The sequence below is a fragment of the Desmodus rotundus genome, chromosome 9, assembly GCF_022682495.2.
Source record: "Desmodus rotundus isolate HL8 chromosome 9, HLdesRot8A.1, whole genome shotgun sequence".
NCBI classification, from domain to species: domain Eukaryota; kingdom Metazoa; phylum Chordata; class Mammalia; order Chiroptera; family Phyllostomidae; genus Desmodus; species Desmodus rotundus.
In genome coordinates this window covers 75,575,658-75,603,393 of record NC_071395.1, presented here as the reverse complement: position 1 = coordinate 75,603,393, position 27,736 = coordinate 75,575,658, and the positions used below count along the sequence as shown (strand labels likewise).

Below are 27,736 nucleotides of genomic sequence, written 5' to 3'. Positions count from 1 at the left end.
TGAAAAGATGCTCAGCATCGCTAGCCATCAGAGAGATGCAAATTAAAACCACAATGAGATATCACTTCACACTGGTCAGAATAGCCATCATAAACATATCAACAAAGAAGTGCTGGAGAGGAGGCAGAGAAAAGGGAACCCTAGTGCACTGTTGGTGGGAATGCAGACTGGTGCTGCCACTATGGAAAACAGTACAGATTTCCTCCGGAAACTAAAACAGAACTGCCTTTACACCTGGCCATTCTGCGGCTGGGATTATATCCTAGGAGCCCTGAAACACCAATCCAAAAGAACCTATGCACTCCAATGTTCATAGCAGCACAATTCACAATAGCCAAGTGCAGGAAGCAACCTAAGTGCCAATCGGTAAATGAGTGGGTCCAGAAATTTTAAAGTACTACAAAGAGATCACTGACAAATACTTACACAGGATTTTCATGGAAAAGTCATTTTTTTTAAGCATGATACCAAACAAGATAAATTTCATAAAAACGTCAAATTTAATTTGGGAACGAGTTATCCTATATAAAGTTAAAGATAACTGGGAAATTGGGAAATATATGTGGAACATATATGGCAAAGAGATACTGTCCCAAAACATGAAGTGTTTCCACCAGTCATTAAGGTAAAGGTATCCTACAGCAAAGGGCCAAAAATATTTCAATAAGCAATTTTAAAAGAATAAATATAGGTAGTAATAGATGTAGAATATCTATACAACAATAAATGAAAAATTTCAAATTTAGAAACAATGCCACAATTAATTACATTCTGAAGTTTTATTTGTAACACACAGTAAGTCAACAAGTGAGATCATGAGCATTCTGAATCTGCCCTTACAATTGCCCTGGAAATTTCTCAAACTGCCAACCAAGACATAAAATAGAGCAGAATTTTTGGCAAGTAGGAAGGCAGAATATTTGCAAGTTTTTACCTTCATTTCCTTAGAATGGGTTCCCTACTCTAATGAAATAAACACATACGTTGCTTTTATGAATTTAACTAGTGAAAATAATTTCAGAAGCATGGAAAGATACGTAAATAAGAACATTATCCCAGTATTATTAGCAATTACAAAAAAAGAAAAATAAAAATGAATAACTTGAATCTCATCAGTATAGGTTTCCTTAAAAAGATACAGTTTATACATGAAATACAACAGTATGCAGCCTTTAGAATAGATGAGATAGATTTATTGCTGGACATGTAAAGAATTATACTTTGTAATATGAACAGGGACAAAACCATTTAGAAACTAGTGTAGTCTTTTGAATACACATGTGTGTGGGAGCATGCGTGTGTTCACTTCTCTGAAAGGCTAAACACCAACTATTACCAATAGCTGCCTTTAAATAAGAGGATTGTGGTCAGCACGGTATAAAAGGGCACTGGTGACATTCTCTATTGCTTGAACTTCCACAACAGGATATATGACATGCAGCATGACATTTTTAAAGAGCAAAGATTTCCAATTCGGAATAAAAAAAGCAGATACAAATTCTGAACGAAAGTGAAGAAACTATAAATTGTTAAGAAACCCCTGTGATCCCAGAGAGTGGACAGAGTGCTGGTTATCCGTGTCCTTGGTCATCCTTTGTGATGCTGAGCCTGTGGATCCATTGCACGTGGTGGTGATGTTTCCCCAAATCCCCCCTTGAGGCTTTACATCAGTGTTCACATGGCCAAAATACCCGAGGCACAGGGACTTTCGGAAGGAAACAGAAAGCTCTGTGCTGCTGCAGGGTTAAATGCTGGTGGGTGGAAGTGATGGTGGCAGATGGAGTCACTTTTCAGGGTGAACAGAATGACACAGGTTTCCTGTTCCTTCAGACGAGTAGAATCGGAAAAGATTAGAGGTGGGAGAACTGTGATGATTCCCTGGTGGCTCTGTCAAGTAAGGGCCCAGAGAAGGTAAAGAACGTACTCAAGGTCAAGAGCATTGTGGAGGAGAGGAAATGATAAGGTGATAGCCATGTTGCAGGTCTTCCTCTACAGTTTTCTTGACCCTTGAAGGAAGCTGGCTTTTTGTATCCTTGAAGTTTGGAGACTCAAACAGGATGAGGGAAGAGCCATCTTTCCCATGGCTTTTGACAGCACTGGCAAATGTGACCCAAAAGGCAGGGAGTAATCTGGTAAGTTGAGGAGTTAGTACTAACTCTGATGAGACGTTAGAGATGCAGGTGGAGGAAATATCAGCACTCTTTTCTCCTGTTTTCCCCTCTGATAAACCTTCTCCGTCACATTCTAGAAACATCTTCTCTTCAGAGAAACAGAAAATGAGTTCCCTATATACACTTTAAAAAAAACGGTCACCTGAGGACATGCTTTAACTGACTTTATAGAGAAGGAGAGAGGCATCAATGTGAGAGCAAAACAGTGATGGCTTGCCTCCCATATATGCCCCACCAGGTATAGAACCCTCAACCCAGGTGAGTGCCCTGACCTGGAATCGAACCTGCAACACTTTGGTATATGGGACAATGTTCCAAACAGCTGAGCCACCTGGCCAGGGCCCTATACTACATTTTTAGCACTTTTATCATAATTCAAAATATAATTTCATTCTTGGTAGAGTAGATGGACTACAATGATGGTATTAGGGCTGCCAGAACTGATTGTTTCTGGAGAGTACAGAATAGGAAGCCCACTTCTCCGGTCTCTGACCCACTAATTGTATTACTCTACTTCCTTCCTCTTATCACATCTCTCCAGTGTTCCTCATCTCCCACTCTATCTCTACCCTATTTGACCCCTCCTATACCTTACCGTTTTCCTTGCAACTGTACCCTGTTTTTCACTATTCCTCATTTTTCCTTTTTATTTTTTCCACAAACTCCCCATTTTAACCTTGTTTTATTTCCCTCTCTCATGTCTGTTCACCTCCATCTTTCTCATCCTTTCAATCTCTTTATCCCCACAAAATATCACAGAGAAGACACACCACAGGAGCAGGCCAAGGGATTATGAGGGAAATGAATTGTGAATCATCAGTGGCCCAGTAGGGATGCCAGGAATGGACACTTACTCCTAATAGGGAGGCTAGAAGGGAAATTCAGCTCAATGATTACTGAACCAAAGTCTGGTAAGCAGAAAAGGCAATGATTATGTAAATTAATGCTAGGTCAGGAGATAAGACCTAGCATTAATTTTCACCAGATAAGATAGTGTTCTAGCTTAGAGACATACTTTCCCACTGCAAACAGGAACTTAAAGTGAGACATCACCAAATACAACAGACTTGTATTTACGGATATGGGTTCTTAGCGAACAGGTTAGGGGACTGAGAGTAAGAATTTAGAGGGGAAATTCATATGGAGTATTCTGGAGAAGAGTTCCTGTTGAAATAATATTCAGATTATAAATGCTTAGCTTTTCAAAGATTTGAAACACATGAGGCAGGAAAGATGAGGAAAATTCATCATGGTATTATAAGAGGTATCATATGTGTTAACGGAGTTTTAAGGTTGTGTGCACGGCGATCATGCTCTCCAGAGTTACCAGAGAACACATGCCGGCCCAGCTCCCCATCTATTCCCCTGTCTGCCAGGGCATCTCTGTGTGATGGGAAAGAGAGGAGCTGCTCTTTTAGTTTTGTAGAAGCCTGATGAGAGAGAGAAAATAATCCTGACCTCCAGACCTAAGTTTTATAAGCAGACCAACCATACCTGAACCTGAGGGAGTCAGATGACCCCCTGGTGGGGAAGTCTGCAGGGATGTTTTCGGAAACCCACAATCTAACCAACCAAAAAAGCATTCCCTGTGGGATATGAACCTGTAAGCATTCCTAGGTTTCACTTCTACCTGGCATAGGTAGCTGTCAGTGACTGAAGTTGTAATTTGTCAACTGACCTGACCTAGCATTAATTTACATACCCATTGCCTATAACTAGGCAGGGCTTCTGTGAAAAACAATAACTATTATCACTTCCCAAAAAAGTTATCATGCTCAGAGAGATAGAAAGAGTTCTGGATCATTTGTTCTAGCTATCAGCCCCAGAGGATTTCTCCTTTATTCCAAAAAGAAAAGGAGGAAGTGACACTGGTCAGCTTATCAAGTCAGTGACCGCTTCCCTGTGATCACCTGCCAGAGGGCACCTTGCACGTGAGGGTTCCGGAGGCTGTAGATGACTGGGTTCAGCATGGGGTTGATGACAGTGTTAAAAATCCCAACAGCTTTATCCTTATCTGAAAGCTTGGCTGAACCTAGTCTCATGTAGTTAAAGATACCTGAGCCATAGAATAGAGCAACCACAGCAAGATGGGAACCACATGTGGAGAAGGTTTTCTTCCTGCCCTCCACTGAGCGGATTCGTAAAACTGCAGCTGCCACGTGGGCATAGGAGGTGATGATGAGAGCCAAGGGGGTACCTGCCATTATGAAACCAACAGCAAAGAGCAACTGCTCATTGAGTTGGGTGCTGGAACAAGACAGCTGGAAGAGCTGTGGGAGGTCACAGTAGAAGTGATGGATCACATTGGGACCACAGAAGTTGAGTGTGGATATGGCGACAGTGTGGGTCAATGCATTGGTAGAGGCACAGGCCCAGGACACAGCCACCAAAATCCTCTGGACAGTCTGACTCATGCGGGTGCTGTAGGTGAGGGGCCTGCAGATGGCCAGGAATCGGTCATAGGCCATGGCTGTCAACAGGAAACAGTCCACACCAAGCAGGAGATCGAAGAGGAAAAGCTGTGTGAGGCAAGCTCCATAAGGAATAGCAGGCTTGTGGGTCAACATACGACCCAACATTGAGGGGACAGTGACTGTGATGCACCCAATGTCCACGACTGACAGGTTCCCTAAGAAGAAGTACATGGGGTTGTGGAGTTTGGGCTCCACCACGATGGCAGCCAGGATGCTCAGGTTGCCCCCGACTGTGACCAGGTAGGCACAGAGGAAGGGCACAAAGACCAGAGGCCACAGCTCTGGCATCTCCACCAAGCCCAGTAGAATGAACTCAGTGACAGCAGTTCCATTTACCCCAGATTCCGGATCCATCCGTACCTGTAAAGAAATGTATTGGTGTGGAAGTATCAGTCAACTCAATGTATTTACACAACATTAGTGTTTTACAGCACCTGTATTCAGAACTCCCTGAATAGTTCCCAGCTCTCCAGGTAATGATTTTCCCCCACCCCTGACCACACCTCACTGACTGACCTCCCATTGCCCCAAAGCCCTTAGCCTACTCTCAGCTGAGATGCCCCAAACCAACATGACCTTGTCCCTCCCATACTGTCCCTATGGTAAGGGTCAGAATACTTGGGAAAAAAATGATTAAGAGAAAATCTGACTTTGTCTTTGACAGCAGTAAGTTTAAGATGGATTTGCCTCATTTTCCTTTGAGGGCTTAGACCAAAGCATCAAACAGAATTCAAAATAAAAATTAATGATGTTTCCAGAAAAAGTACAAGGCATTTAAAAAACTAACGGAGGTTTCAAGACTCTCATGAATATTGAAGATGAAGAAAGATATGGCAAGAATTAGGTAAAAGCTCTTTCAGAGCTGATGGCGGCGAGACAGGTAGGAGCGGAGTCCACTTCCCCTCGGCACCACTGAAACGCCTAGCTGATCTGAGGAACAGAGCGAACAGCCAACGTTATTCCAGCATATATGAGGATCGGAGACCAAAGATAGAGGGCATTGAAAGATCAGATGGTAAGAAGAGTGCTTAAGGACAATAAGGTCCCTGGGACCAGCGCGGTGACCAGGGCAGCTGAAGCCCCTGGCCAGGGTGCAGTGTTGGCTGCAGGATTCTTGGGAGAGAGCCAGGCTGGGCTGTTTGAGAGGCCAGGTGCTTGTTTGGGCCAGGGGGGCTTGAATAGGAAGAATTTCTCGAAAAGAAAAAGAGAAAATAGAGGCACTCAGCGGCTATATAGAGAACTCTCTGCAGCAGCCATGGCCTCTTGCTTCCCTACCCCCTCAGCCCCTGGACTGTGAATGCGGGATAAGCAGCCCCAGCACACACCTGAAGCCCAGTTGGCATGCACCCAGATCAGTGGACTGGGCGCCCACAACTGAAACCCGGGGTGGGCGCACACCCTGATCAACGGCTCGACTGCCAGGGTGCGCAAGCCCAAAGGGCCCTGGTGGTTGCGTACCCCAATCAGCGGCCAGGATGCCCACAATGGAAACCCCGGACAGGCGTGCAACCAGATCAGTGGCCTCACTGCCCCAGGCGCACAGGCCCAAAGCCGGGGATCAGTGTGCACCCAGATCAGTGGCTGGGCTGCCTGGGTGCACAGGCCCAAAGCACCTGGGTGGACACACACCTCGATCAGCAGCCTGGTGGCCCACACCTGAAACCTCGGGTGGGTGTGCACACGGATCAGCTGCTGGCTGCCCCAGCACACAGGCCCAAAGCCCGGGATCAACCCGATCAATGGCCTGGCTGCCCTCGGCGACCACACCTGAAGCACTAGTTGTGAACAACTCCCACCTAGCCCCTGCGCACAGAGTCTTGCAGGGCCTACTCGCTGTCTAGGAGGAAGGCAGAATGCCCAGCAGAGGGGAGTTGCAGGGCTAGGGGAGACTGCAGTCCCTGGAAAGACTTGACCCAGTAGGGGCTGAACTACCCCGAAGGAGCACCGAGAGGCCCTAGCATCTAAGACAGCAAAGAGCAAGAAGGTGGAATGTGAGTTGTCCCTAATTGGTGCAACTCAAGGACAGCACAACTGGTGAACTAAAGGCCTAGTGGGGAGCAGAAGGACCCTGAGGAACTGGACTGGAGGCTGGACAACAGTGAAGAGTGTGGCTCAGGAAGGGAGAAAAGTGAAACCAACCCCTCCAACCACCCTTCCCATTTCACAGACAGGAAGACCAGAAGAACTAACCTGACCAGTTTAAAGCCAGCAGAAGACTTTTTTTTTTCTCCTTTCCCCCTAAATTCCTTCTTCCTTCCTTCCCTCTTTCCTTCCTTCCTTCTTTCCATTCCTTTTCTATTTCCTTTTTCCTTCCTTCCCTTCTCCTTTTTTTCTTTTCTTCTTTCTCCTTTTCCCACAGGTGAGACAATAAAACCAGGAGCTCTGAAAAGACAAGAGATAGATCCTGTTAGACCCATAAACGTCAGCTCAAGACCAGTGAGCTCAGGCAATTAAGAAGATGGCACCACTGAATTCCACTGGCATTCTTCAAAAGAAGTTCATACCATAAACCCAGGGAGTCAGAACAGATCAATTTAAGAAGCAGAGGCTAACAAGAAGAGTCTTACAAACAATGGGAAGACAAAGAAACAATCCCCAAATGAAAGGAAACGAAGAAGCCTCAGAAAGAATGCTAAATGAAATAGAGGCAAGTCAACTATCAGATACTGAGTTCAAAGCAATGGTTATCAGGAAGCTCACTGAGCTCACAGAGAACTACCAGAAACTACAGGGAAACTACAATGAACTCACTGCAAACTATATCAACATGAAAAAGGAAATAGAATCTATCAACAAGGGCCAAGAGGAAATTAAGAATACAATTTCTGAACTGAAGAACACAGTAGAAGGAATCAAAAGCAGACTTGATGAAGCAGAGGATTGGATAAGCGAGCTGGAGGACAAAGTGGAAAAAAAACACCCAGAAAGAGCAAGAAAAGAAAAAGAGGCTCAGAGAGAGTGAAGAGGTATTAAGGGAAATGCAGGACAACATGAAACGTAATAATATGCGTATAATAGGGACACCAGAAGGAGAAGAAGAGGAGCAAGGGATAGAAAACCTGTTTGAAAAAGTAATGATGGAAAATTTCCCTAATCTGAGGAGAGAAAAAGTCACCCAAATCCAGGAAACACAGAGAATCCCAAGCAAGAGGAACCCAAAGAGGCCCACTGCAAGACACATCATAATTAAAATGGCAAAATTCCAAGACAAAGAGAGGATCTTAAAGGCAGCAAGGGAGAAACAGGAAGTAACATACAAGGGAGCCCCAATAAGGTTAGCAACTGACTTCTCAATGGAAACGCTCCAAGCCAGAAGAGAATGGCAAAAAATATTCCAAGTAATGAGAACCAGAGGCCTGCAACCAAGGCTACTTGACTCAGAAAGGCTCTCAATCAAGATAGAAGGCCAAATAAAGTCTAAAGAAGACAAAAGAAGTCTAAAAGAATACAGCTCCACCAAACCAGCTCTGCAAGAGATGCTAAAGGGACTGCTTTAAGGAAAGGAAGGAAAAGAGAAAGACAGAGGAACACAGGTAGGAAAAAGTGGCAATGAATAACTACCTATCGATAATAACCTTAAACGTAAATGGATTAAATGCTCCAATCAAAAGACATAGAATAGCTGAATGGATAAGAAAACATGACCCACACATACGCTGCCCACAAGAGACCCACCTCAGGATAAAAGACCTACACAGACTGAAAGTGAAGGGCTAGAAATAAATTTTCCAAGCAAACGGATAGGAAAGAAAAGCAGGGGTAGCAATACTCATATCAGACAAAATAGACTTCCAAAGAAGGGCCATAAAGAGAGACCCAGAAGGTCACTTCATAATACTCAAAGGAAGAATCCACCAAGAAGACATAAACATTGTAAATATATATGCACCCAACACAGGAGCACCCAAATACATAAAGAAAATCTTGGAGGACTTCAAGAAAGATATTGACAGCAACACAATTATAGTAGGGGACTTTAACACCACACTGTCAAAAATGGACAGATCTTCCAAACAAAATATCAAGAAGGATATTGTGTCACTTAACAATACCCTAGATGAAATGGACTTAACTGATATATATATATAGAGAGAGCTTTTCATCCCAAAGAAGCAAAATACACATTCTTTTCAAGTATACATGGAACATTTTCTTTCTTTCTTTTTTTTTTAAGGTGACGGAAACTTTTTAAAAAAAATTACTGATTATGCTATTACAGTTGTCCCATTCCACCCCCCACTCCTCTCCATCCTACCCACCCCCTCTCTCCCACATTCCCCCCACCCCCCCATAGTTCATGTCCATGGGTCATACTTGTAAGTTCTTTGGCTTCTACATTTCCTACACTATTCTTACCCTCCCCCTGTCTATTTTCCACCTATCATTTATGCTACTTATTCTCTGTACCTTTCCCCCCTCTCTACCCCTCCCAATCCCCTATTGATAACCCTCCATATGATCTCCATTTCTGTGGTTCTGTTCCTGTTCTAGTTGTTTGCTTAGTTTGCTTTTGTTTTTGTATTAGGTGTGGTTGTTAATAACTGTGACTTTGCTGTCATTTTTACTTTCCTATTTTTTATCTTCTTTTTCTTAGATAAGTTCCTTTAACATTTCATATAATAATGGCTTGGTGATGATGAACTCCTTGAACTTGACCTTATCTGAGAAGCACTTTATCTGCCCTTCCATTCTTAATGATAGCTTTGCTGGATACAGTAATCTTGGATTTAGGCCCTTGCCTTTCATGACTTGGAATACTTCTTGCCAGTCCCTTCTTGCCTGTAAGGTCTCTTTGGAGAAATCAGCTAACAGTCTTATGGGAACCCCTTTATAGGTAACTGTCTCCTTTCCTCTTGCTGCTTCTAAGATTCTCTCCTTCTCTTTCATCTTGGCTAATGTAATTATGATGTGCCTTGGTGTGTTCCTCCTTGGGTCCAGCTTCTTTGGGATTCTCTGAGCTTCCTGGACTTCCTGGAAGTCTCTTTCCTTTGCCAGACTGGGGAAGTTCTCCTTCATTATTTGTTCAAATAAGTTTTCAATTTTTCGTTCTTCCTCTTCTCCTTCTGGCACCCCTACAATTCGGATGTTGGGACGTTTCAAGATGTCCTGAAGGTTCCTAAGCCTCTGCTCATTTTTTTGAATTCTTGTTTCTTCATTCTTTTCTGGTTGGATGTTTCTTTCTTCCTTCTGGTCCACACCGTTGATTTGAGTCCCAGTTTCCTTTGCATCACTATTGGTTCCCTGTACATTTTCCTTCATTTCTCTTAGCATAGCCTTCATTTTTTCATCTAGTTTTTGACCAAATTCAACCAAGTCTGTGAGCATATTGATAACCAGTGCTTTGAACTGTGCATCTGATAGGTTGGCTATCTGTTCGCTGCTTAGTTAAATTATTTCTGGAGCTTTGAAGTGTTCTGTCATTTGGGCCATTTTTTTGTGTGTGTTGGAGCGCCTGTTATGTAAAGGGGCAGAGCCTTAGGTGTTCCCTGGGGCGGGGTAAAGCTGATCCCTGCGCAGTAAGGCTGTACATGGGGGAGGGGCAGAGAGGGAGCAATGGCGCTTGCTCCACTCTCTGTTGTATTGCAGTCACTCCCTCTGCTACCCACAATCAAATTGGGCCCCTCTGGTGCCGATTCCTGAGTGGGTGAGCTTGTTCACACTCTAGGCCCCTGTGGGTCTCTCCAACAGCCTCTCCTGTGAGGCAGGGAGTTTCTCCTGCTGCCTCCCCAGCTCCCAGGGGTGTTTTCAATCAGAGGTTTGAGGCTTTATTTCCCCACGCTGGCCCCTGGGTTGCGCGGTCTGCTTTGCTCCCCGCTGGTTGTCCCAGTTTATCTATGCATGAGTGTGAGGCCACGGGGTGCTACCGGCCACACTGCCTGCCCTATTCTCCGCCACTCTGATTCCGGCCTTCACGGTTTATCTGTGCGCGAATGTAGGAATGCAGGGTCTGGTAGTGGTTAGACTGCCTGCCCCGTTCGTCCCACACTCTGCCACTCTCGGTCCCGCCACAGCAATGCAAGTCCTCTCCGCCCCCGCTGCCTGTCTTCGCCCCTCCTACTGGTCTGGATGAATGTTTATTTTTTATCTCCTTGGTGTCGGACTTCCTTGCTGTTCTATTTTCCGTCAGTTCTGGTTGTGCGAGGAGGCGCAGTTTGTCTCCATACACCTCCATCTTGGTTCTCTCCTACATGGAACATTTTCAAAGATAGATCACATGATAGGAGATAAAGCAAGCCTCAACAAATTCAAGAAAATTGAAATCATATCAAGCATTTTCTCTGACCACAAGGGCCTGAAACTAGAAACCAACCCCAAAGGAAAAAACCCAAAACACTCAAAATCATGGACACTGAATAGCATACTATTAAACAAAGAATGGGTCAAGAACGAGATTAGGGAAGAAATCAAAAGGTTTCTGGAAACAAATGAAAATGAACCCACAACAACCCCAAACCTATGGGACACAGCAAAGGCTGTCCTGAGAGGGAAGTTCATAGCAATACAGGCCTCACTTAAAAAGATAGAAATATTTCAAACAAACAACCTAACCCTATGCCTACAAGAACTCGAGGAACAACAACAAAGACAGCCCAGAGCAAGTAGAAGGAAGGAAATAACCAAGATCAGAGCAGAGTTAAATGGCATAGAGACTAAAAGTACAATTCTAAGGATCAATGAATCCAGGAGCTGGTTCTTTTAAAAGATAAACAAAATCGACAAGCCTTTCAGCAGACTCATCAAGAAAAAAAGAGAGGATCCAAATAAACACAATTAGAAATAAAAGAGGAGCGATTACAACTGATACCACAGAAATACAAAGGATTGTAAGAAATTACTACAAAGTACTGTATGCCAAGAAATTTGAAAACCTAGATGAAATGGACACATTTCTAGAAAAATATAATCTTCCAAAATTGAATGAAGAAGAAGCAGAAAACCTGAACAGACCAATAACAGCAGACGAAATTGAAGCAGTCATCAAAAAACTCCCAACACACAAAAGCCGTGGACCAGATGGTTTCACAGGAGATTTCTACAAAGCATTTAAGGAAGAGCTAACCCCTATCCTTCACAGACTATTCGAAAAAATCCAAACTGATGGAAGACTCCCAAACTCTTTTTATGAAGCCAGCATCATCCTAATCCCAAAACCAGATAAAGACACAACGAAGAAAGAAAACTTCAGGCCAATATCGCTGATGAACATAGACGCTAAAATTCTCAACAAAATATTAGCAAACCGCATCCAGCAATATATTAAAAAGATCATCCACCATGACCAAGTGGGATTCATCCCAGGGATGCAGGATGGTACAATATTCACAATCAATAAACATAATACATCACATAAACAACAGCAAAGACAAAAATCACATGATCATATCAATAGATATGGAAAAAGCGTTCGATAAGATACAGCACCCATTTCTGATAAAAACACTCAGCAAAGTGGAAATAGAGGGAGCATTCCTCAACATAATAAAGGCCATATATGAGAGACCTACAGCCAAAATCATACTCAATGGACAAAAACTTAGAGCTTTCCCACTAAGATCAGGAACAAGACAAGGATGCCCTCTCTCACCACTCCTATTCAACATAGTACTGTAAGTCCTAGCCGCATCAATCAGACAAGAAAAAGAAATAAAAGGCATCCAAATTGGAAAGGAGGAAATGAAACTGTCAGTGTTCGCGGATGACATGATAGTGTACATGGAAAATCCTATAGACTCCACCAAAAAACTACTCGACCTAATAAATGAATTTGTCAAAACAGCTGGATACAAAGTCAATACTCAGAAATCAAAGGCATTCCTGTCTACCAACAATGAAACTGCAGAAACAGAAATCAGGAAAATATCCCATTTGATATAGCAACAAGAAAAATCAAGTACCTAGGAATAAACCTAACCAAGGAGGTAAAAGACCTGTACTCAGAAAACTACACAACACTGAAGAAAGAAATTAAGGAAGACACAAACAAATGGAAGCATGTACCATGCTCATGGATTGGAAGAATTAACATCATCAAAATGGCCATACTACCCAAAGCGATTTATAGATTCAATGCAATACTTATTAAAGTACCCATGACATATTTCACAGATATAGAACAAACATTTCAGAAATTCATATGGAACCATAAACAACCCCGAATAGCTGCAGCAATTTTGAGAAAGAAGAACAAAGCAGGAGGCATCATAATACTTGATATCAAACTATATTACAAGGCCACTGTAATCAAAACAGCCTGGTACTAGCATAAAAACAGGCACATAGACCAATGGAACAGAACAGAGAGCCCAGAAATAAACTCAAGTCTTTATGATCAATTAATATTTGAAAAGGAGGCAGGAGCATAAAATGGAGCAAAAATAGCCTCTTCAACAAATGGTGTTGGGAGATCTGGACAGCTATGTGCAAAAAAATGAAACTCGATCACCAACTTATGGCATACACAAAAATAAACTCAAGGTGGGTAAAAGACTTAAATATAAGTCATAACACCATAAAAGTCCAAGAGGAAAACATTGGCAAGAAGATCTCAGACATTCCACGCAGCAACATCCTCACAGACACATCCCCTAAAGCAAGGGACATAAAGGAAAGAATAAACAAATGGGACCTCATCAAAATAAAAAGCTTCTGCTGACTAAAAAACACAGCATTAAAATACAAAGAGAACCAACAGTATGGGAAAACATATTTGCTAATGATACCTCAGACAAGGGCCTGATCTACAAAATATATAAAGAACTCACATGACTGCACTCCAGGGAGACAAACAACCCAATTTAAAAATGGGCAAAGGACTTGAACAGACACTTCTCTAAGGAAGACATACAGAGGGCCCAGAGACATATGAAAAGATGCTCAGCATCACTAGCCATCAGAGAGATGCAAATTAAAACCACAATGAGGTACCACCTCACACCAGTCAGAATGGCCAACATAAACAAATCCACAAACAAATGTTGGAGAGGATGCGGAGAAAGGGAACCCTAGTGCACTGTTGGTGGGAATGCAGACTGGTGCGGCCACTGTGGAAAACAGTATGGAATTTCCTCAGAAAACTAAAAATGGAACCGCCTTTTGACCCAGCAATTCCGCTGCTGGGATTATACCCTAAGAGCCCTGAAACACCAATCCAAAAGAACCTGTGCAACCCAATGTTCATGGCAGCACTATTTACAGTAGCCAAGTACTGGAAGCAACCTAAGTGCCCATCAGCAAATGAGTGGATCAAAAAACTATGGTACATTTACACAATGGAATTCTATGCAGCAGAGAGAAAGAAGGAGCTTATACCCTTTGCAACAGCATGGACAGAAGTGGAAAGCATTATGCTAAGTGAAATAATCCAGGCAGTGAGGGACAAATACCATATGATTTCACCTTTAACTGGAACATAATCAACAGAAGAAAAAAGCAAACAAAATATAACCAGAGACATTGAAGTTAAGAACAATCTAACAATAGCCAGAGGGAAGTGGGGAGGGGACAGTCAGGAGAGGGAATTACAGAAACTACTATAAAGGACACGTGGACAAAATCAAGGGGGAGGGTGGAAGTGGGGGAAGGAGGTGGGTTGGGCTGGGGTGTGGTGGAAGGATGGGTAGAAAAGGCATACAACTGTAATTGAATAACAATAAAAATTTAAAAAAAAGAATTAGGTAAAAAGTCTCCGTGACTGTGGATATAGACACTAGCCTCCATGGTGAGGGACACACTCTCAAACACAAATTCAAAATCCCTTGGTCAATTAATGTCCAGTGTTCTTGTTCTTAATGTAGCCTTCATCCTGGACTTTGAATGACAGCTTCATCAAACGATGTTTCTTTTTACAGTGTCTGCTACCTGCTTCACAATTTGAAATTGTAACATGACCTATGGGTGGCTTCTTGTTAGGGGCAGTTCCTTTTCTGCATTGCAAAGTTAATTTTCTGCATAGCCTTGCACTTATCCTTGAACCAGGCACAGTAGGTAGACTGACCAATAGCTCTAAAGACAGATTCTCAAAGAAGGAAGGCAAACACACATACAGAGGCAAACTAAGCTAAGATTTTCATGGCTTACAATAAACTCCTGGTCAAAATATATTACTGTACACGTATATTTATTGCCCATGGAATAAGCAGAGCTACATCTTCACTAACAGTAACGACATTTCCCTGTAGAGAATACATTGAATTCAGAAGATGGGACACAGCTGGAGTCCAGTGAGTCTAACAAAGGGAGCAGGGATGAGACACTGCACTCCATGGATAAAAAGATGGACCTGGTGACCTCTAAAAGGGCCTTAACATTCTAAGGGCACAGGATTGCTGAGATGGTGGGAGGATGCTCCCAGGCCTGGTCCTCCCTGAAAAGAGATAAATGCCTAGCCAATTGACAAGTCAATGGGTAGATAACAGCTCTTTACATATATTATCTTATTAAAGGACAATTAACTACTTTCTGTTTTCCCTTAGGGTACATTTGCACACAAGCATTAGATGGTAACCAGTGATTTTTTACCCCTTTATTCATGCTGTTTTCCCTCCCTGCACAGGCCTCCCTACAATTACTGCAGGCCAATTGACTCAAATACTGGCTGCTAAATGACTTCTTGGTGGAAACACTTCCATCTCAAAAGGATCTCTTTCTCTCTCTCTCCACCCTCCCTCCCTCCCTGACTTCTCCCTCCCTCCCTCAGCTACAACTACACATTATTTCAGGGAACTTATCACTGTCTACCTTCTAAGTCATGACTCTAAAAGCGTATCTCCCCTACTTCTCTGTAAGACTGATTCAGTTTCCAATAGCAGTACTTACCATAATACTTCACACATAGTAGGTACTCAGTATTTCTCAAACAAATAAGTGATGGTTTAAGTGCCCATAGGATATCAGAGAAGGAAAGCTCTATTTAGTATTAACTGGAGTCATCACGGAAGACTTTGTGAACATGATGAATTAGAGCTCGACATTTATGAATCACTATGACTTAGTGGAGGAATAAGGGCAAGTGCTGGGTGCTAGGTGGGTGGCAGGACTACAGCTCTCCTGGTTTTGAAGGATCAGGCAAGGCATGTGAAAATAGACACACTGGTATGTTTCTTTCCATGTAAAGCACCCAGAGAATAAGGCCCTTGGCAGGGGTATACCCTCCAAAGAAGTGAGTTATACTCAGGGACAGAAGAGCAGCAAACAGCTGCAGCCAGTCCCTGCATGGACAGAGGCACAGCTTGCTTGAAATCATTGGGATTCTGGGATGACCTCTGACCAACCAGAGACATCCAGAGTGTTCAAAGGGTCACCATGATGCCCCTTTGAACATGTGAGCCCTTTCACATCACCATTCTTGGGGCTTTGTCATGAGCCCAGTTTCTCCTCATGGAGCTAGGGCAGCTCCCTGCTCTGGAACTGCACCTCAGTCCTCCCTGCTCCCAGGGATGAAAAGGCTCAGCAAGGCCTGTGACTACAGTGAAGGCTAGAGGATGCCTGATATAGTTGGTGTCGAGAACTGGCAGTGAACCAGGCTCAGCAAATCTCTTCACACTCTCTCCTAAGAGTATCACAGGGCAGGCTGGCTTCATCCGGGAAGGGGGACAAGGGCACTGGAGCCCAGAGAGGAAGCAGGCCTCTGTGTTATCACCACACGTGTTTCCCCCAAGGCTTCCCTTTTCAGGAGCATGAGGTGCACCCTGTGTGAAGGCGAGTGTGAGCTGATGGCAGCAGGAGGGCAGTGGATGGCCCCTGAGAATACTTACTGTGGCATGGGCAGAGAAGCCAGGGAGTTCTCTTCAGGAAAGAAGATGAGGAGCTCTGCAGACTCAGTTATCTACTCAGAAAGAAAGCAGCTGTATAGAAGAAAATGAAGAAAAACAAGCTGATATTTTCTTTATCTTAGGGCCCTAGTCACTAGGTATTGTCCTCTGTGGGGGTGAGGGGTCTCAGAAATGATCCCTCCCAGGAAAGAAGAGACAGGTGGGAGTCATCCACAATGTTTTGTAAACAACTCCAGCCCTTCATGAATATAGCAACAATGTCTTCCACCTGCTGGTATTTGCACTTTCTTTAAAAAGGGCTTACTTCTCCCCCTGGCTTTATGACAGGTAGTTCTGGCAGATGATGTAAGTTTCCCTTAATCATGGGTTGCTGAGGCCTGTAGGACTTGTCTTCGTCCCCCAAGTCCTCCAGGAAGTCAGAAGGGCAATTGAGACCAGAAACAGGTTCCCTAAGGGAGGGGTTGCTTTGGCAGATGCCAACTCCATGCAGGGCCTTCCCACAGAGACTAGGTAGTTTCCAGACTTGTCTTAGGCCTGAGAATGAGGTGGGGTGGGGGAGAGGCCAGGAGAGAGACCAGAGGGAGAAGCCTTCCTCAAACCCAGGTCCCTAAGAGTTTTCAGGAATGTGGTGCCTCCCCTTCAGGGCCTTGTTAGTGTGGGTGGCCTGGAACTGTGTCTCCTGGGCTCCTTTGATGATGTCTAAAGGGGCAGTAATGGGCTTTATTGATCTAGAAGGCCTCCTGGGGGCTTCCAAACAATATGATTGTGACCTCAGAGTCCCTCTCCATCCTTACAACAAGTCTATGAAGTAGACTACAGCAGACAGAGCTGATGTTCAGACTCACATCTTGCTCAGCCATTCTTCTGATTTCAGCAGTGGCGGGTGTGGAAATTTCCCTGCTCATTTCTGCTGGTTGTGAGCTGACAGTGTCATCACTTGCCTGGGATCCTCTGATGCCATAAATAATGGAGTTTGGGGGGTTTCACTAAGTCTGAGGGCATGTGAATTTTGCAGAAGCAGGAAGTAGCATGGTGGTTACTAGGGCAGGGAGGTGAGGGAAACAGAGAGATATTGGTCAAAGATTTCAAAATTCCAGGCTTGTAAGATAAAGAAATTCTAAGGATCTAACGGATGGCTTGAGGACTGTAGTTAGTAACACTGTGTTGAAAAGAGGTAACTTGCTAAAAGAATAGATTTCATATGCCCGCATCAGAGGGAAAAAAAGGTAATTATTTGAGATCAATATATCAATTAACTTGCCTGTGGCGATGATTTTACTTTGCCCATATCTAATTATTATCATGTTTTACATCTTAAATACACATAAATTTTTTTGAAAAGAAACAATGGTTCTTACATACATATAATACACATAATTTTTATGTAAAAGAAACAATGGTTCTTCACATTTGAGAAGAGGATACCATATACTTCATTTACAAATGTCTCTATTTTTAAATCTTCTGGTGAGTATGTAATAATAATATAGAAAATTTGTTGTAACCCTGATGATGGAAATAATTTTCACTTTTCAATGCTCATGGGAAAATGATCACTTTTGCCATTAATTATTTTGTGTTATTATATATTTATTAAGTACATGTAGTAAAATGCTAGTAAAGTGAATAACAAAATGAAACAGTTGATGCAGCCTTGGGGAGATACTTACGTTTTGATAACAATTTGGCAGTATACAACATGAGCTTTAAACTGTCCGTAAGTACACAGGACATATTCATTTTTAGGAATGTAGGCTGGGAGAACAAATCACGTAAAAAGTAATGGTTGCTGGAATGGTTATTTTTGATATTCAATAATTTGAAGTAATCCTCAGGCAGTACAGTCGGGCAATCTCGACAAAACTACGAAGTAAGGGCGTCTCGGCACATCTCAGAAAGTAGTTATGACAAATGTGCAAACTGGGTCATTACAGGGACATTCATATATAAAGTATAAATACTGTTTAAGGTAAAAAGTAAAACTAAAATGAGTGGTGATTATTAATTTAAATAGTGAAAGATGCATATGGGATGGTGCAAACCTGTGTATTTTAAGTGAAGTGCATAATTGTTACTGTAAATTTCAGTATCCAGTAACTTCCCAGCACATGCATCCTGCTAAGTGAACGACCCGACATTAAGCCCCACCATGTTCTCCAAAAGAATGATTTAAGCACAGGATCCCTTCTGGTTTCCCAGTGCAGGAACAGGCAATCCCTTATCAGCAGTTTTGAGAGTGAATTCACATTATCTGCTGCTGCTCAGCTTTAGTTTTAACAAGGACTACTGCTACAACAGCTAACATTTGTTGAAGGTATACTACATACTAGGAATAAACCATTTACATGCTTACGTGCATATTGAAATCATCACACAGAATGTTTTACATATTTTACTCAAACTCTACTTCCTGATGACATGGAAGGTAGTTTATATTTGCTTTGAAAGGTGAAGTAATTTCCCAGGATCATGCAGCTTACCAGTGGCAAAGCCAAGACTGAACTTGCTTCAGTCTTACTCTAGAGCCAGTGCTGTCTACTGCTTTGCTACACTACTTGTTATTGTCAGAAGGAGTGTGTGAGCTTCCTTTAAGGTAAAAGGGAGCAGGTGAGCTAGCAATCAACTGCTGCCTTCCACTGGTGAGATATTATCTGCAGTAATCACAACCTATGTCACTGTAGCATGCAACCTGATTCTTAAAGGGAAGTGGGCAAGAATGAAAATAGTTCTCAGTACTAGCCTTTTATTTTCTTACTGAACCGAATTGGTCATGGTATACCTTTCCCCCAACTTTTACTGAGTCATCTTTCCAACAACTACTGCTGATGTAGCTTTTTGGTAACCATCAATAATAATCAGTGCATTATGAAAATATTGGCCTGAGTTGATCTTGGGAGGCATATAGGACAGAGTGGGTTAACTGTGGACATATAAGTTGTGAACTGGTGATGGTGGACCCGAACGATAGGAAGAACACTTTGAACTTTATTCTGCCAGCAGTAGAGAGCTACTGGGGTCTTCTAATAGGATGGGAGTCATGGTGATGTAAGCAACCATATTCTTTGGAGATCAGTCTGATTGCGGTGTGCAGAATAGGTGGAATGGGGAGAGACTGGGGACTGGAGATATTCTAGGAGGGGGTGTCAATCACTCAGGTAAGCAATTATGAAGTATCCATAAAGCCATTCTTTCCTGGCCCGTAACTGTATGATTATAGTCATGCCTGTGGTGTGTAGAACATGTTAAGATGCCCGGGCATTATGCCAAGTGGCAAGCATTGGGGCAGCAAAGATAAAATTGACTTGGAAAAGTTTTCCCAAAAATAAAAATGAAATTTAAGATGTTAAGAGCGATGGGGTTCTCAGATGGTTGGTAAAATATGGCAGCAGGGCAATGGAAGTGCTCCATCAAATCCTTCCCAGTCCTAGCTTCTGTTCTTTCAGCACAGGGGTGGCACACATGGAAAGTCTCAGTGTGAAAGGCACTGCTGGTACAACCCCAGGTCATCCAGGTCACAGTGAGGGGGGAGAAAGTTATCTTTCCCTGGAGTTTATTCTCAGCCACATACAACAGCACACCCAGATGTTCCTGGTTGGCATGAGCTGTCTGACCCCTGTGCTTTCAAAAGTTTTCAAGCACATCCTTTATTACATTATTTACCAGGATAGCTATGACTTTAAAATATTATGGTTTTAAGAACTTTAGCTAAAGATATTGATGTGAAAATGGGTTTGTTCTGATGCACCCTTACAGCTTAGATATGAAAATTTCAAGTTCAGATCACAGGTCCTAGAAGTAGGTTTCCACTTACTCTCCTTTAATTACTGCTTACTTGTGGGGAGTACACCTGAAGGGAGACCCCCATATTGGATGTGAAGTCATTACCACCGAGGGGAATAAATTTTCCTCACCCAAATTAGCTTTCTCAGGGAAGACTTGATGTCTCTGTTCCTCAAGCTGTAGATGAAGGGATTCAGCATTGGGGTTACTGCTGTGTATATCACTGATGCAATTGCACCATTTGGTGCTGAGCGGGTTGAGGGGGGACTGAAGTAAACACAAGAGGAAGTCCCAAAGAATAGGGAGACCACAGAGAGATGAGAGCTGCAGGTGGAAAGGGCTTTCTGCTTCCCCTGAGTGGAGGGGATCTTCTGGATTGTCGAGAAAATGTATGTGTAAGAGATAATCAGGCAAAACAAACACACCAGGACTGTGAGACCTCCGATGCTGAAGATCACCAGCTCATTGATGAAGGGGTCTGTGCAGGACAGTCTCAGAAGGGGGTTGATGTCACAAAAGAAATGTGGGATCTCTTGCTCTGCACAGAAGGATAAGCTGTTCGTCAACAGTGTGTGTAGGAGGGAGTAGAAGGCACTCATGATCCAGGATGCAGACACTAGGGGGACACAGAGCCCAGGGCTCATGACCATGGTGTAATGGAGTGGGTGGCATATGGCCACATAGCGGTCATAGGACATGACTGCTAAGAGTAATATCTCCAGTGTCCCAAACAGTATAAAAAAATACAGTTGTGATAGACACCCTGCATATGAGATGACCTGATTTTGGATCCATATGTTTGCCAGCATGTTGGGGACTATGGTGGACACAAGACCGGTGTCATTAAGGGAGAGGTTGGCCAGGAAGAAGTACATAGGTGTGTGGAGTCGAGCGTCAGTGATGACAGCCAGAATGATGAGGAGGTTTCCTGCCACTGTGATCAGGTACATGGAGAGGAACAGCCCAAAGAGGAGCTCCTGTTGCTCTGCCTGCTCTGAGAGCCCCAGGAGGAAAAATTCAGACACGCTGGTCAGGTTTTCCCATCCCATTTATCTGTAAGCAGAAAGTGGGGATAATTGAATGAGGTTGACAAGCCCTGGATTGTGAACTCTGACACTTATGCAACATGCTAATATTGATCTTCTTGTATGAGGTGGAATCATACGAAATATCGAACATTTAACCACTTGGGAACTATAAAAGTGGCGGTTTCATGTAGTTCAGTGGAATATTTGCAAGTGGTTGTGCTTGGTGCCATGGGAAACCAAAGATTTGTTTTTAATGGGAGAGCGTTTCTTTTTTAAAACTTATTATTTAAGCATCAACCTAATGCCCACATTTCAGGGGTGGGCTGGAGGTGTTTGTTGGCATAATTCTTGTGGTATTCATGTGGACCTGATGACATTAATCCATCCTAAGACTCTGCCCATCTTATTTCTTGGGCTGAAATAGTCTTCCCTCTCTCATTCATCCATCTAGCTAAACTTGAAATGTTAGTTTAGATGCTACTTCTTCTAGGAAGCCTTCTCTGACTTATCCTCTTACAACAAACTCAGGTCCATGCCCCTCATGCCCATGTGCCTTCCCCATCACAGCAGGTGTCCCTCTGGATGGTGACTATTGACTTACTTTTCCGTGTCCTCCACACTCTCACTGGTGTGAGAACCTTGAGAGTAGGCAGAGAAAGTGCATGTCTTACTCGTCTATGAAATGTAGCATTAGCCATGAGCCCGGTACAACACAGATACCTAGAGAGTGTCCAGCATGTGAATAAATAAACCCCATGAAGTAGAAAGAAGAGACAGTAAAGTTGGGTAGAGGTAACATTGCACATTGGAAACAGCCTGAATCTTTTTGTTAGTAGGTTCATACGTATCTTTGATTTAATGGAGTCGTGGCCATAGGAATATGTAGAAAACATAGTTACAGAGACATACAGATGTCAAACAAAGCAAACGCACTCTTTCTAGGTGAAATTCTGGGAATGGAACAGTGTTTCAGCTGAGGAATTGACCCACAGAATCAGTCTCCCACCCTGTGCTACATGTTTCCCTCCAAAGTAAAATATGTCCTATGAATCTGTCAACCCAAGTTGCAGCCACTGAAATGACCACTCCCCACATGGCAATGGCATCTTTGTCCTATTTGCTCACTGACCACAGATATCTCTCACCAAACTGTCTTCCTTTTGTCTGTGGGTATCCCAGGACATGTTGCATGCTGCTCCCTCTCATTAAAATCTTCACCAGAAGTAGTTCTGGCCAAGATGGAGGAATAGGTAGAAACCCTTCGCTTCCTTGCATAACGAAAAGGAGAAAAACAACCCATCTAAAATCAAGAAAGCACTAGAATTGCCAGAAAACCAAACTGCATGGAACTGCAGCAACCACAGAATTAAAGAAACAAACAGAACAACCAGATCTGTATGGAAGCAGAGGGGAGAAACCGCACTGAGGCAGTGGACCACGGGGGCAGGGCTGGCTGCAGCGAGGTGGGAGGCTGTGTGGGAGGGGCTGACTTAAGGGGAAACTGAGACTCAGAGGTGGCTGTGTACTAGAGTGGTTGCTGTGGTGGGACAAACTCCCGATCTCACACTACAGAGTTCGTTGAAAAGTGTGCCAGAGAAGAGCAGGGGAGCTGCATTGTTCCCTCTCTGGCCCCTCCCCCACCGGCAGCACTGCAGTGCAGCAAGGAGGTTTGCCCTTCATGGGCGAATACCTAAGGCCTTGCCCCCTTTACGACTTATCAGGAACCACTGGCAACAAAATAGGGACAAAGTGAAAGAACAGAGCGGAACCTCAGAAAGAGAGCTAAGTGAAGAGGATATAGCCAACCTATCTGGTGGAGAATTTAAAGCCCTGGTAATGAAAATGCTCACAGAACTGATTGAGCTTGGTTGAAAAATGAAAGAACAAATGAAAGATATCCAAAGTGAAATAAAGCAAAATATTCAGGCAACCAGCAGTGACAGGAAGGAAACCAGGACTCAAAGCAACAATTTGGAAGAAAAGGAAGAAATAAACATCTAACTGGAACAGAATGAAGAAATAGGAATTCAAAGAAATGAAGAGAGGCTGAGGGATCTCTGGGACAACCTGAAACGTTCCAATATCTGAATTATAGGGGTGCCAGAAGGAGAAGAGCAAGAGTGAAAAATTGAAAATTTCTTTGAACAAATAATGAAGGAAAACTTCCCCAATCTGGCAAAGGAAAAAGACTTTCAGGAAGTCCGGGCAGCCCAGAGAGTCTCAAAGAAGTTGGACCCAAAGAGAAACACACCAAAGCACATCATCATTAAGTTAGCCTAGATTAAAGACAAAGAGATAATCTGAAAAGCAGCAAGAGGAAAGGAGAGAGTTACCTACAAGTGGGTGCCCATAAAGCTGTCAGCTGATTTCTCAAAGGAGACCTTGCAGGCAAGAAGGATGGAAAGAAGTATTCCAAGTCATGAAAAGCAGGGACCTACATCCAAGAATAGCAAAGGTATTATTTAGAATGTCAGGACAGATAAAGTGCTTCCCAGATAAGGTCAAGTTAAAGAGTTCATCATCACCAAGCCATTATTATATGCAAGGTTAAAGAAACTTATCTTAGAAAAGGGAGATCAAAAATATGAACAGTAAAATGACAATAAACTCACAACTGTCAACAAATAAACCTAAAAAAATAAAAGGAAGAGAAACAATGAAAACAAAAACTAAGTAAACAACTAGAACAGGAACAGAATCAGAGAAATGGACATCACATGGAGGGTTTTCAGTAGGGAAGGGGAGGGGAAGAATAGTGGGGAAAAGGTACAGGGCAGAAGAAGCATAATTAGCAGGCATTAAGTAGACAGGGAGAGGTAAAAAGTTGCATGGGAAATGAGGACTCAGAGAACTTATATGTACAACCTATGGACATGAACTAAGCGGGGGATGCTGGAGGGTTGGAGCTGCAGGGTGGAGGGGGGATAATGAGTGAAAATTGGGAAAATTGTAGTAGCATAATCAATAAAATATTGTTTAAAAAATCTTCACCAAAGGCAAATACAGGAAGCCCAGAAACAGAGCACAATGCACATCAGGTTTTGGTCTGCTGAAGGCAGCATTGCCAAGTGGTAGGAAAGGGGAGAGGGATTGAACAAATGGTGCTGGGACCAGCTAGTTCACTCTTGGTGGAAAATTAATTTAGACTCATACCTCACAGTGTTTGCTGAATGAATTTCGGGTAAGTGAAGCATTATATCTACAGATATAACTGTAAAGTGACCAGAAGAAAATAAAGCACAATAGTTATTTGATATCAGGACAAGGTTGGCCTTTTAATTAAAAAGAATGGAAGGAACAGAATGGAAAAGAAAGTTGGTTTCATGAAATTAAATTAAAACTCTCCTTTTAATGGGAAAGATCACACACAAAGTTTAAAAAAAGCAAGCAAAAAGTGGAAAGCTGATTTTTAACATTCATTTTAGAAAGAAATAAGATTCTTAAGGATTAATTAATAATTGTAAGTAAATTATTGATTAATTAATAACTTAATAATAATAAGTAAAGAACATTAGCCCCAATACAAAAATGGATGATCACTAACCCTAAGTCACGTCCTGCATGGGCAGAACTGGATGTAGTCTCAGTCATTTAGTTCCAAGGCCCAGGCTCCCCACCGTCCACATGATCTCCATTACCCCATACCTTGTCTGCTAGCAGCTAAAATCCCCAAGATCACCTGCTTGTGTGCAACTGGCCCAAATATGATTATAATAGATGGTGTCTCCCCTATGTTCTCCAAGGATTTCCACACTACTCAGGCCTGTATTTCTTAGACTTTGTATTCTCAATACCCCACAGAGCTAGCTCTAGGTGTAGTGGATGGATTAGTGGGGTTCAGTCCATGGCTGCATTGGTTAACCTCTCCCAATGGCCCTTATGAATACAATCACTTCTGTAGTTTCCTGGCCTCAGTAGCTGTTGCCTTTTCCACTGCCCAAAGCTGACCCTCATCTCTCCCTTACTCAGGACAGAAGGTCTATTGACTAAGGTAGATCAAAAGGCTTCAGAATCTCCACTCTCCTCAACCTTGTCTCTTGACCACTTCTGGCTCAGCAGACACAGAAACCTCAGCCCTCATTCCCCCACCAGCTTTCCTCTTAGCTCCCTGAGTCACAGACCAGAGACCTCATGTCCTCCTTTGTTTCTCCTTTTGCTACAGTTTATTCCCAACTTTTAGGCCATGTTTCGCATTATGAATACAAAGTACTTTATCAACACATCAAACTCATTCTATGCAGTGTCCTACCTTTTCCTATGGGGGCAGGGGGCATTTTCCAGGCTTGTTATAAACTATAACTCCTACACTCAAAACAAATTTGTCCTTATGTTTTAGATCAGCTGTGTGCTGTTTTAACACATACATTTTCTGTGGTCGATCATAATTTTTGGTGAACTTCTCTTGGATGCTTCCTAGACTCAGGTTCAGTTTGAAAATGGAAATGAAATTTAGAGGACCTGTGTTTCCCACTGATGAGGGAAGAAACATCCAGAGGAAAGAAGTGAAAGTTACCAGGGTAAAAACAGAGGGAAGAAGGTGTTGGTGGGGAACTGAGTGATCAGGAATTCCCATATTTGGGAATATTTGTTCCTATTCCTATTACCATACTTGTTCCAAACATAAACATTTTAATCCCACCTCCCAAACTAATATATATTTTGTTGACTTGTATGTTTGTTAAAAAATAGTGGAAGAACATATATGCAGGACCCATGGACATGGACAATGGTGTGGTGATGGCCTAATGTAGGGGGACAAGAGGCTGGGTGGAGGTGGACAAATGGGGAAAAAGTGGGGACAACTGTGGTAGCATAAACAATAAAAATTTTTAAGAGTACACAGGAAACCAGTAACAGTGATTACTTGTTGGAAGTGTGGTGATTGGGTCGATGAGACATGGGAGAGGGAGGGAGATTTTCATGTGTAGTTTTCAGTACATTTTTTCTCACATTGTGTTTTTTTAAAAAGTAGGTTGGTATATACCATCTTATATTGTTTATATTAATTTTAGGTGTACTATATAGTGAGAAGTTCCACCTAATGTACCATATAGTGAGAAGTTTTGCCTGTGTGAATATACTACTTATTGAAAAATAAATTTAAATTGTACAAAATAAAAGACAATGCAGAATAAAGCAGCCTCTCTCTTCTGGAGATGCCATAAATAGCAGAGAAAATGGTTGCAGCCACATCTTTTTAATCTCTTAATGCAGTGTGAGGCCATGAGTGTGCTGTTCACGTTTTGTGCATCTGTGTGAGTGCATGTGTGTCTCCTGCAAAGGGTGGACGTTGAAAGGAATTGTTGTGGAATTATTTGAAGAGAAGTCACTGTTGATTCCTGTGCTCTGTTCTCCTGATAGCATGTGTCTCTCACTGTCTGTAAGATTTTATGGACATGGGCCTCTGCCTCTTTTGGTCACTCAAGAAGCACAGTATTATCATTGTTGGCACAGGACTATTTGTGAAAGATAGGCTCCCAGTTGACCATAGGGTAGGATGAGCAAAGGAAAAAGAAGGAGAAAAAGAAGCAAAATGGAGTCATGTATCCTAGTCCTTACCTGGTTGTTCTTGCCAGTTGCTGAGGGTATTACTGGCAGGCTTCTGTTTACTTCATACACACCTCTCTGGCAGTGAATGGCTAGAAGGTGATGGGAACTGTGTTTAAAGGCACCAAAAGGAAATATGCTTCACGCTCTGAATGTGTTGAATAATGACTCTTGCTGTCACTGCACCAGTCCAATTTTCTTTTTTTGCCTTATAGTATTAGACAACTTCTTATTTTTGTCCATTGTGAAAAAAAAAAAAAGGACAAGAGCTCTGGGTTAAGATTGTGATCATGCCAGTATATATCAATCTGTGAAGCTACATTCACAGAACACGAAGCAGAGCCGAATAACAGCTAGGTAGGGTCCCTTTCCATGTAGATGAGAATATGCTTCTAGTGTCTGCCTCTTGTACTTCCTCGTACAACCCATGAGAATTGCATTCTTTTATATCATCAATGTCCTGGGAGTGAAAATTCTGCTCTTCTTAGCTGTAGGTTGGGCCATTCTCAAGATCTGTTAAATCAAAGATCATTAATTCTGTACAGTACCCAAAACCCAATAGGATTGAGAGCACAGTGTGGTGTCCCTGGTGTGAGCTGGTCCAAGAGAGGTTAATAAGTTAGGGACCTATGACACTTCTGTGGTCCCAGCGGGATGCTAGCAGTTCATTCACCAGAAAAGCAGCTAAGTTGCTTTGATTGGTTCTTTTAGCCTTATGATATCTTCCAGGGACTTTTCAGGAAGGCACAGATAGAGGTCTGCAGCACATGAAAAGGGCCAGATGAGGTGAACCATGTTGGCTCAGAGAGTACCTTACTATCTTGTCTTCTTCTTGACATAATAATCCTAGTCCAGGTTGAAGCTTTGTTGGTACATCCCCACCAATACTAGATGTAGCATTTCTGGTCTGGGGAGATCAGGAGTAGGTTCGGGGCATTCCTTGTCATGGCAGGTGCCAGCAAGCT

The 27,736-nt window shown here is 42.8% G+C and overlaps 2 protein-coding genes across 3 annotated transcripts; both read right to left on the bottom strand.

Moving 5' to 3' along the window:
* Positions 1-635: 635 nt before the first annotated feature.
* LOC128779266 (olfactory receptor 3A1-like) lies at positions 636-16,474 on the bottom strand. 2 transcript variants are annotated; one of them, XM_053911528.1, is made up of 2 exons: positions 16,399-16,474; positions 636-5,005 (listed from the first exon to the last, which is right to left on the bottom strand). In XM_053911528.1, the coding sequence occupies exon 2, from the start codon at positions 4,997-4,999 to the stop codon at positions 4,052-4,054; it is 948 nt and encodes a 315-aa protein (XP_053767503.1). In that variant the 5' UTR covers positions 5,000-5,005; positions 16,399-16,474; the 3' UTR covers positions 636-4,051. The 2 variants fall into 2 exon arrangements, with proteins under 2 accessions (XP_053767503.1, XP_053767504.1); XM_053911529.1 differs by lacking the exon at positions 16,399-16,474 and adding an exon at positions 6,836-6,891.
* A 1,799-nt stretch (positions 16,475-18,273) lies between these two features.
* On the bottom strand, positions 18,274-27,118 carry LOC112308707 (olfactory receptor 1G1). Its single transcript, XM_045199056.3, has 2 exons — positions 26,784-27,118; positions 18,274-21,249 (listed from the first exon to the last, which is right to left on the bottom strand). Exon 2 carries the CDS (start codon positions 21,243-21,245, stop codon positions 20,298-20,300), a length of 948 nt encoding a protein of 315 aa, XP_045054991.2. The 5' UTR covers positions 21,246-21,249; positions 26,784-27,118; the 3' UTR covers positions 18,274-20,297.
* Between the last annotated feature and the right edge of the window lie 618 nt (positions 27,119-27,736).

Bases quoted from the DNA above. Each gene is read 5' to 3' on its own strand.
- LOC128779266 (XM_053911528.1), bottom strand. From the start codon at position 4,999: ATGGATCCGGAATCTGGGGTAAATGGAACTGCTGTCACTGAGTTCATT.
- LOC112308707 (XM_045199056.3), bottom strand. From the start codon at position 21,245: ATGGGATGGGAAAACCTGACCAGCGTGTCTGAATTTTTCCTCCTGGGG.